Source organism: Callospermophilus lateralis, chromosome 3 (genome assembly GCF_048772815.1).
Source record: "Callospermophilus lateralis isolate mCalLat2 chromosome 3, mCalLat2.hap1, whole genome shotgun sequence".
Classification (NCBI taxonomy): domain Eukaryota; kingdom Metazoa; phylum Chordata; class Mammalia; order Rodentia; family Sciuridae; genus Callospermophilus; species Callospermophilus lateralis.
In genome coordinates, this window is record NC_135307.1 from 2,873,442 (window position 1) to 2,883,569 (window position 10,128).

Here is a 10,128-nt window from a genome sequence, read left to right on the forward strand (position 1 = left end):
CTTTCCTTAGCGCTCACAAATGTTGCTCGTGGCACAGCTACTGGCAGAGTCTGGTCTCCATAAGCCGACTGGCTGTACTCCCGCTCCCTCCCCCGGTTTCCGTGCAGCATCTCCATCAATGTAGCTTGGCCTGGTCCAGCGTGGTCCTCACCTAACCCACCTAACCTCCAGCTCCTTCCCCTGTGCGCGCGCCAGGAGCTGTCCGCGGTGCTGACCGCGGGCGCGCCCGGCGTTTGGCCGATGCGCACGCGTCCGGGCGGGGCGCGCGGGACTCGGCAGCGCCTCCACTGCGCAGCCTCCCGCGCGGTCCGGCCTGCGCGCTGCGCCGGGAGAATCTCGCTGCCCGGCTCCCGGCCCCGCCGAGCGCCCCTCGGGCCAGCGCCCGCAGACTCCCGGGCCTGCGGCCTCCTCCAGCCACCTCTCACCCGCGCCCGGCCATGGCGCTCAACAATTTCCTCTTCGCGCAGTGCGTCTGCTACTTCCTGGCCTTCCTGTTCAGCTTCGTGGTGGTGGTGCCGCTGTCCGAGAATGGCCACGACTTCCGCGGCCGCTGCTTGCTCTTCACCGAAGGCATGTGGCTGAGCGCCAACCTGACGGTGCAGGAGCGCGAGCGCTTCACCGTGCAGGAGTGGGGCCCGCCGGCCGCCTGCCGCTTCAGCCTGCTCGCCAGCCTCCTCTCGCTGCTGCTGGCCGCCGCGCACGCCTGGCGCACGCTCTTCTTCCTGTGCAAGGGACACGAGGGGTAAGTGGGGGCGCTCGGCCCCAACAGACGCAGCCCTCAGGCCGCGCAGGTGTCCCTTCCGTGCCCTCAGCGTCCCAGGCCCTCCTACCCACAGGAGCACGAGCACTTCCAGGGTTCCCGCAGCCCAGAGACCTGCAGGTGTCAACACTGGGCCCTCAACACCTACGCACGCAAACACAGGGGCCATGATGGTCATCGGTACAAGGCCAGTGCCTCCTTCCCCTCCCCACGAGCCGGGCATCGACCCCCTTGTGGTGCAGATGTTGCACAGTCATGGCCGAGCTGGCCAGGGCCTTCCAGGCCTTCCTCTGCTGGCGCAGCCAGGCTCCCACTCTCCAGAACTGGGGACAGCTCCCAGCCAGATTCTGGGCCTGCGCTCTGCTCTGCTCTCTCCGGAATGGGGGAAGGGCCCAGGCCTTGATGACCAGGAGAGTGGGGGTGCCCTCCAGCACTCCCCATCATCCTGGGACAGAAGCATGTCTGGGGGAATCCTGGGCAGGCACACCCTTGGCTGGGGGCAGGGCAATGAGGGAAGGCCCTGCTTCCTGGTTCCACTACCTCCCTTCCTCTGCTACCATTGTCCTGGTCACCCTGTCCTGCCCAGGCACTACCCTGGAGCTGGGGGAGGAGGTTCACCGGGGCTGGGTGGGTTCCTCAACCAGTGGCATCTTATTAACCCCCACCCACTTGAGGCCTGCTGGGCCTGGGAGGAGCCAGGGCGCCTCTGTGTGAGGGACAGTGAGATCCAGGCCTTCAAACTTTGCCCCGCCCCCATCTGTCACTTGTTGGCAGGTTTTAGTGGCTTCTTCCTCTGCAGGGAGGTGGGAGATGGGCAAGGACTCTGAGGATGTGGGGGTGGACAGGAGTGGGGCCAGCAGGACTCCTGCTGCCCACCCTGAGAGCTGTCAGTGTGGCTGTCACACAGAGAGGCAGAGAGGGGATGCAGGGGCCTCCTGGGGCAGAGAGGGCCAGCAGGCTGTGCCTGGGTGGGGCTGCAGGACCTGGAGGAGGGGTGCAGGTCCTAGGACCCCAGGTGTGGGAGTGTCCTGGAGCCGCTGTAACCAAGTACCACAAACTGGGGGCTTCAGGCCCTTCCTCTCTCCAGGGTCTGGAGGCTGGATGTCCACAGTCAAGGTGTCTGCAGAGCCCCTTTCCTTAGGAGGGTCCTTCCTAAGTGCCTTCCAGCTTCGGCTGCTCAGCAGCCCTCCTTGTTCCTTGGCTTGGGGCTGTCACTCCTTTCTGCGTCTGTCTTCACATGGCTTTCTCTCCGTTTCTTGGTCTTCCCTTCTTCTCATGAGGACATGGTCACTGGATTTAGTACCCAGGATGATCTCATTCTCAATCCTCAACTTAATGACACTTTTAAAGACCCTATTTCCAAGTAGTCACAGGTACCTGGGGCTAGGACTTGGACCTAGCTTTCTGGAGACACAGTTCACTCCACTAAGATTCTGCACACAGGGCCTACAGGAAGCCAGGTGTCAGCTGGGGAGGCCTCCAAGTGCTGAGGGTTTGGGGCCCCAAACTCTGGGCTATGAGGCTGGGGTCTGCCCAGGGTGAGCCTGGCAGGTCTCCTTCTCTCTCAATTCCTCAATGGCTAGGGTCCCGAGGAGATGTCACCTTCACCCACATCACCAAACCAAGCCTTACCCCATCAGCCTTCTGCAGGTCCAGGGGGTAGAAACGTCTCTGGACAGGACCCGGGGCTGAAGCGGGGACATGGGAATAGTCAGAGGAGGGGATGCCCCAGGTCCTGGGGTCCCTCCTGCCTGGGCCTCTGGAGGTGGAGGGTACAGGCCATGGGGGGTCAGCCACTGCTTAAGCACATCCTGGCAGCCTTCTGGACCTCTGCAGGAGAAGTGGCCCCAGGATGCTCATGGGCTGGCCAGGGCTGACAGGAGAGCAGGTCTCTAGACGGGACTCAGCTTTGTGGCCACAGCAATGGGTGATTTCAGAGAGGCGGGGCGACCACCTGAGGCTGAGGGACAGGCGAGGGAGTGAAGAGACCCAGAGCTTGCAGGGCAGGGATCTGTCACACAGTGAAGCTCATTCTGCATGACCTAGGCAGTGGACCTCGGGAGCCCCGGCCTCTGTCTTGTCATCTTGTAGAAGATGTCCACCTGCCCTGTGGAATGGCCAGCATCGCCCACTTTAAATGTGGAAACTGAGGCATGAGTTTCCAGGTTCTCCCGGGCTCTTGCATGGTGTCATTCCTGAGGTCCTGAGTAGCATCACTGGCTGAAAGGCAAGCTGACCAGCCCACAGTGGGATTTAGGAAACAGATGGCTGGGTGGTCAGGGCACTCCGAGGAGGACCACATGGCTCGAGTGCACCGGGGGTCAGAGCCAGGCAGCTTTTGCTGGTAGAATCTTGGGGCCTCTCTGCTCCAGTGGTTGGATTCGTGTCCTGCCTGGAATGACCCCTCTCCAGTTTTGTGTGGGCAGCCATGGTTGGTCCAGCTTCTTTCCTCCAGCACATAATGTCCCATCAGGAGCTATTGGCTAAGGCCACAGGGCTTTTGGCTGCCTGCCCTCCTCTTGGCCTAGTGCACAATCTAGATGGTGGTCAGCTGTGATGTCAGTACTCATCTGAGTTCTCTAGGACTTGGGTAAAGCTCTTGCAAGCCATTTGAGGCTGAGGGCATCCGTCTGAGGGGATCCTGGTGGGGTGAACTCAGGGCAGGCATCTTATTTGTTTCTGTGTCCTCGGGGCTGGGTGCAGGGCCTGGTGTGTGGGAGTCATCAAATGATGTTTGCTGAGAGGTATCAGCAAGATGCTTGGGTCCTGAGGTGTCCTGCCCTGGGGGCACACAGCTGGTCCTGTAGTCCTTGTAGATTCATGATTTAGCTAGCCTAGGGGTCAGCCCGTCAGACCTGCCGTATCAGTAAGTTCTGGCCTCCTGAACAGTTTGGGTCTGCAGAGGCCAGCAAAGGACGAGGTGGTCAACCTAGAGCAGCACCTCCAATGCAGGCGAGCACAAGCGCTGGGTCAGCAAAGGGACTTGGGACAGCTAAGGGGCTAGGGCAGGCATCTACAATGAGCTCGTGTGGTGGGCAAGGCTCTCAGGGCCATCAGTACTCTGTCAGTCTCTGGTTTCTGAGGTCAGCACACGCTGTGCTTCTCCCAAGGCGAGGCAGCAACCTTGAGGCCCTGGCTTCCCTCTGTCAGCACCGAGGCAGAGCCTGGGGCCTGTTGAGGGGCCCTGGGTTGGTCCTGAGCTGTGGGTCTGGAGCATCACCCCGGAGCTCTGGGCTGAGTCGGTGGCACCTGTATCTTTGGGCGTCTTGCCTGCAGGCCAATGGCAGGGCTGATGTGGGCTGTGGGCCTGGACTGGGGCAGCTCTGGCCGAGAGGAATCCTTTGCGCCAGGCTTGGCAGCAGCCTGTGACTGGCTGGGGAGCAGGGGGTTAAGACAACCCATCTGCCTGCCCACACCTGTCGCTCAGCCTTCAAATTGCTCCCGGCTTCCCAGGGAAGCCGTCACCATGGAGACGGCACATCCTAGGCTGGGCACCCTGAGAGGCAGGGGGAGAAGATATGTTAACCCTGTGTGTGCTACACTCCTCCTTCCACGGTGTCCTGTCCTGGGTTTGTGTGTTGGGGGACAGGGTGGGGTGTCATGGTGACCCTGGAGGGCTCCATCCAGATGAGGCTTCACATATATCCAATTCTTCAAAAATCTGGAAAGCCCAGCAGGGTCCGTGGGAACCCACCAGGAGTCGCAAGACAGCGGAGGAGGCCGTCAGCAGTGGCTCTGACTGGGCCTTCCTTGCCTCCTGGGGGCTCCGTGTCCGGCCATGGCAGGAGAAAACCCTGATGCTGAAGTGTCTGGCGTCTGCAGATCATTAGAGTCTCTGGCTGTTGGAGCCTGTGTGTGAGCATCCTCAGTGTTGGCAAGGGACAGGGGCAGGGACTGCAGGGCCCCTGTGCGTCCCAGATGTGTTGTACCAGGGGATTCGGGGACGGGCCCAGGAAGACCCTGCGCAGGAGCTCCAGCCCGTGGGAAGTGCTCTCCATGCCTACTTCCCACCCTGCACAGCTCAGGGGCCGCTGGCCCACCCCCGCTAGGGAGGCACAGATGTGGTGTTGGTCTGTCAGTTTGTCTGGCCTACTGACTGCACTGTGGCCAGCCCAGCCCTGCAGAGACCAGCAGGGGGCAGCAGCAGCTGGGATGACCTGTCTGGGAATTGGGAAGGCCAGGTACCTTGGTGGTCCTTGGGAGGACCGCAGAGTGCTGTCCAGCAGGTGGAGGGACGAGTGTGTCCTGGCACAGGCTGAGTCCTCACCCTCCTGCTGTCCACTGAGCTGGATTTTTGTGCCAAAGGCAGGGCTCTTGCTTGGCTCTGCCTGTGGAGGCCAAGTCCCTGCCTGCCCCCGGCCACCCTGTCCTCCTTGGCTGGAGCAGAATAGCCAGTGCAGGTCTGCATGGGGGTGAGCCCTGGGTGACTGTCCTACTGTCCTCCACGAGCCGTCCTCCAGCGGGCCAGGCCCCTGCTCCCCCAGCTTGCTCAGTCCCAGGCTGCTCTGCACAGGGGTGCAGCAGTTCTGAGCCCCAGTCTCCAGGCACCTGGTGCCCATGGGTGACTGCACTTCCTGAAGCCCAGTTTCTTGGTGGCAGCACTGACCGCAGCACTGACCTTAGCCCTGGACATAGCTCCAGATGAGCACTGAGGGCTGGGAGGGCAGTGGGCCATTCACAGCAGGGGATCTGTCTTGGGAGGCATGGGCAGGGAGTGAGTGTCCCTGGGAGTGGGTTCCTGGGTTACCTGGTGGACAGCACCTGCCTCCCAGCAGGGGTGGGAAGGCAAGTGAAGAGCCATCGTGGGGTGAGCAGGCTGGGCAGGGCACAGGGTCCTGTGCAGAGCGGGGCCACAGGGCAGCGTCCACCCAGGGTGGGGTCTGTCTCCTGCCAATGTCCATTGTGCACCTGCAGGTGGGATGGGACTTGACTCGCTGGGCCCTTGGCCGGAAGCCTGGGTGGAGGCCTGGTCTCCCACCTGGGTGCCTGCCAGTCCTGCTTGCCCTGCTCTTGCTGCTGTGACTGCTGGGTCACAGCCTGTGGCTTTAAGAGCACTGCGTCCTCGGGCCCCTGTCTCCTCAGGGCTGGGGTCCAAGCCTCCCATCCTGGGGCTCGGCTGCTGGCCCAGGAGCCACTGATGCGGGTGGCCCCTGGTAGCAGTGCTGTGGGATCGTTGCCAAGACTTCATAAGCCTGGTGATACCTGCCTTGAGCTGGGCACAGGGACTGGGTTTGTCACTGGTGTGTCGCCTCCTGGGCAGGACCACGGGCTCCTGTTCCAGCACAGGGCCTGGCAGAGGCAAGGGGAGGGCACGGGGAGGGAGGGCACAAAGCAGGCTCCCAGGGGCATGTGCCACGCTGGGGGCCACAGCCCGACTTCCTGGCTGGGAGGCCACTGGTTTCCAGGTGATCCCAAAGCCAGGTTGCTTAGAGTCCACACATTGGCAGCACCAGTGGGCTATAAGCCTGTGGCAGTTTGGAGGTGGACAGGGCCCTTTCTGGCCACCCTGCTCCTTGCTGCTGTCCTACATGAGGGTATTGCCTGTGAGGGCCCCACTGGGGACCGTCCCTGTCCCCCACCCCCTGGCACCTTAGTGGGCAGCCGACCTGAGGCTTGCCTCAGGGACTTTGAATCTCAGGGGCTTCTGGATGGTGGATGTTCTGGGCAAGGCAGAGGTCTGGTGGCGTGGGTGACCCCACACAGGTCCCCTGTGTGGCAGACAAGGAGGCAGTGGCACCCTGGGTGCTGTGGCTCTGTGCACCTGGCGGAGGCCCTGGGGCCCACGGGGCAGTGGGCCCAGGCCTGAGCCAGCCCCCTGATGGCCCCCTGACCTGGGCTCCCAGCTTGGCCCTGGTTGGCCTGGCCTGTGCCAGTTCTCCTCACAGCTCGTCCTTTTAGCTTTAAATAGGTCAGTCAGCACCTTTGGCAAGTCCCTAATGCAGCCAGTCCCCAGTGCTTTGGAGACCGTGAAGGTAGAAGACCCTCCTTAGTGTCTTAGGCTGTTTGAGATGCTAAAGCAAAGTACCCTGACCTGGGTGTCCTGCTCCAGTCCTGGAAGCTGCATGTCCGCGGCCAGGGTGCTCTCAGGTTGGGTCTGAGGAGGCCTGCTTCGTCGTTTGTGCCCAGCACCTTCTTGCTGTGTCCTCATGTGGTGGACACATGATGAGTCCCTTTTACGAGGCAGTAACCCAGTTCCTGGGGCTCCACTCCATGGCCCATCTGCTCCCCAAGGCCCGTCCCTCATGCCATCCCCATGGGTTGGGATTTCCACGGGTGAACTTTGGCGTGGGCATTCAGCCCACAGTAGTGGGTGACCGAGGGGGTGGCCTGGGCCGTGGCCTTGTGCTGCACAGCCTCAGGAGGGCACCTTGAGTGCCAGTGCACACTGTCTCCCATGCCTTGGAACAGCCGTCTCGTCCCTGTGCTGGCCTCCTGCTGGCCCTGCCTCCCCTGTGCAGTGACGGGCCCGTGGTTCCAGCTCTGGGTCTTTGGGAAGGTGAGATGGCAGCTCGGGGCTGCGTGTGGACCAGGACCGAGGGATGGCTGTAGAAGGAGAGCAGCTCCTGAGCCCTCTGGGACCCATCTGGGGCCCAGATGCCAACCAGGAAGTCCAGAGGGCTGGGGGTGCTGAGTGCCCCCTGCGTCCATCTCCTGTCCTTGGCTGCAGCTCCTTCTTCTATGCCTTCGTGAACCTCCTGGTCAGCGCCTTCGTGGTCTTCCTGGTCTTCATTGCCAGCACTATTGTGAGCGTGGGCTTCACCATGTGGTGTGACACTGTCACTGAGAAGGGCACTGTGCCCCACAGGTATGCTGCCCCCTTCTGTGTCCCTGGAAGACCCTTCCCCAGCCCTGCCTGTGCCCCAGGGATCTTCCCTCTGAATCCTGTCCTGGTCTGCAGCTGGGCCCTCCCTCCCCTATGCCCCCACCTGTGCACACCTGGTCGCCCCTTCTGGGAGCCCACCCCCTCCTTCCTGGCTAGGAGAGCCACCAGGGCTTGGAGGACCCTGGAAAGCTCAAGGTGGCCATGCAGTCCGAGACCCTGGGGTCTTGCCCTGAGCTGCCTGTGGGGGCAGAGGCCCCAGGAAGCGTTGGGATGGAGGCTTGGGTCCTGGTGGGGTTGGAGAATAGAGCAGAAGGCTCTGGTGGGGCAAGGTGGCTCCCTGGCGAGTCAGGGACCTCTGTGATCAGGGCGGCCACTTGGCTGTGACCTGGGGCAGCCTCTGACTATCAGGGTGCCCAAAGTGGAGCATGTGACTGCCCATATCCTTCCGGGAGACTTCTGCCCACCCTAAGAAGGCCCAGGCCTGGGAAGCAGGACCTCAGGTCACCTCTTCCGGAGGCTCCACATTCTTTCTCTGGAACCTGATGTCTAACTAGGTGACGCAGACCTGGGCACATTGCCTGCCTGACCTCTGTGTGTCCAGTGGTTATCCCAGGCCAGGCTGGGGTGGGTTTGCGGGTTCCTCTCCCAGAGCCAGTCCTGCTGTGCTGATGGGGGTGGGGACCTAGAGGCTCCCCCTCCACACCCACGCCTTGCGTTTTAGCTGTGAGGAGCTGCAGGACATCGACTTGGAGCTGAGTGTGGACAATTCTGCCTTCTATGACCAGTTTGCCATCGCCCAGGTAGGATGGGGCCGTCACTGCCGGTTACTCGCGGGTCTCCCCCAGGGAGGAGCAGGCCCAGGGCAGCCTGCAGAAGCAGACGGTGCACCTGGAGGGGAGGGCAAGGTTCCCCGTGGCTGGATGGGGTGTGAGGGGGTGGGACTGGAAAGGGGCGTCACGCCCTGCGTTTGAAGGGAGGGGTCTGTGTTCTGGACAGGCCTCAGAGCGCCCTGTGCAGGTGGGTGGTGCAAGGCCCAGGGTCATCCTGGAGCAGAACAGGAGGCCACTGTGGTGTCCCAGGTGTCCCTGTGCACGGGAGGCTCTTACTCTGCCTGTCTGCCCTGCCAGTCCTCACTGGGCTCCATGCTGGGCATCCTGTTGGCTGGACACATTGGTGGTCAGGGGGGCCCCAGGCAGAGTCTGGAGGTGAGGATCTTTCTGAGGTGACCTGAAACAGTCACAGACAGTGACATGTAAATCCAGCAGAAGGTGCTCCGGGCCTAATTTGTGCCAGTTAGATGGTGTGGGGACAGACGTGCTCAAAGGGGAATCCGGTAGACGTGGAGCTGGCCTGGAGCTGATTAAATTGCTCTCTTTCAACTGTTTGGAAACAGCAGATAAAGGTCAGTTTATTCCAGTGGCTGGAGGGGGTCCTGCCATGTGCAAGCTCCTTGGAGCTGAGCAGCCCCAGCTGCTGGGGGGACGTGGCCCTGGCTCCCCCCCAGGGACCCCCTCCTGGGGGAGAGAATGGAATCCACAGGCTCCTTCACAAACTTGGCTCTGGAGGGGGCTGCAGAGAGGAGCCTGAGGTCCCTAGGCCTCTCAGCACATGTCCTCGCTCACAGAGTGGGACACTCGGCAGGGTGGGTGCGGGCTGTGCCCTGACGCTGCCCTGCTCTCTGTGCAGTTTGGCCTCTGGGCATCCTGGCTGGCCTGGCTGGCCATCACCATCCTGGCCTTCCTGAAGGTCTACCACAACTGCCGCCAGGAGGACCTGCTGGACAGCCTGGTCCACGAGAAGGAGCTGCTGCTGGCCAGGCCGGGCCCCCGCGCCTCCTTCCAGGGGGAGAAGAGCGCTGTCATCTAGGCTCCCCGCTGGTGGGGGCGCTGACCCCAGGATCCTTGCCCATCGTCCTGTCCTGGGGGAGCAGCTGGGGATCCCTGCCCGGGCCCCCACCCCTGCCAGTGCTGCCCTGCATGTGTCCCCCGCCCTGCCTGCTGTGAGGTGAGCACCCCGATTCCCACCCAGAGCCTGGCAGCGGCTGGCTAGGCAGCAAAGGGCCAGGGGCTGCCAGGCTTCACGCAGCACTCGGCTCTCCTCTTGGCCAGGTCCCCGGGTCCCTTTGCCACTGGGGCGGCTGGTCCACGCTCCGCCTCTGTGTGACTGTGTGTGCCTGTGGGCGTGTGGACAGGGAGGTGCAAGTGCAGACCAGCTGCCCAGGAGGGTGCTGCTGTCCCCTCCTGCAGACTGCAGCCCAGGCCTCAGAGCTGCCCGCAGGAGCAGGACGTGGGCAGGGAGCCCTGGCTCCACGCTGCGCTCGGTGGTGAGCGCTGGCGGTGGCTGCGCAGCCCTGCAGGAGAGCCCGGTCCTCCCTGGAGGGCATGTTCCTCTGTGACCTTGTTCTAGGGGCTGGGACCCCACATGGAAGAACCCCCCGCCCTGGCCTCCATGAGCCAGTTGTCCTGAGCTAGTCCACAGGCTCCCCCTGCACTGCCATGCCCTTCTGGAAGGGAGAGCCCAGCTGTGTCCAGCTCTCTGCTGTCCA

The 10,128-nt window shown here is 62.7% G+C and overlaps 1 protein-coding gene across 1 annotated transcript; it reads left to right on the forward strand.

Moving 5' to 3' along the window:
* The first annotated feature begins 405 nt into the window (after positions 1–405).
* Tmem179 (transmembrane protein 179) lies at positions 406–9,590 on the forward strand. Its single transcript, XM_076849546.2, has 4 exons — positions 406–742; positions 7,428–7,565; positions 8,305–8,383; positions 9,270–9,590. Exons 1-4 carry the CDS (start codon positions 438–440, stop codon positions 9,447–9,449), a joined length of 702 nt encoding a protein of 233 aa, XP_076705661.1. The 5' UTR covers positions 406–437; the 3' UTR covers positions 9,450–9,590.
* Positions 9,591–10,128: the final 538 nt, after the last annotated feature.

Coding starts and splice junctions, on each gene's coding strand:
- Tmem179 (XM_076849546.2), top strand. CDS start 438: ATGGCGCTCAACAATTTCCTCTTCGCGCAGTGCGTCTGCTACTTCCTG. Junction 743..7,427: donor CTGTGCAAGGGACACGAGGG/GTAAGTGGGGGC, acceptor CCTTGGCTGCAG/CTCCTTCTTCTATGCCTTCG. Junction 7,566..8,304: donor AAGGGCACTGTGCCCCACAG/GTATGCTGCCCC, acceptor CTTGCGTTTTAG/CTGTGAGGAGCTGCAGGACA.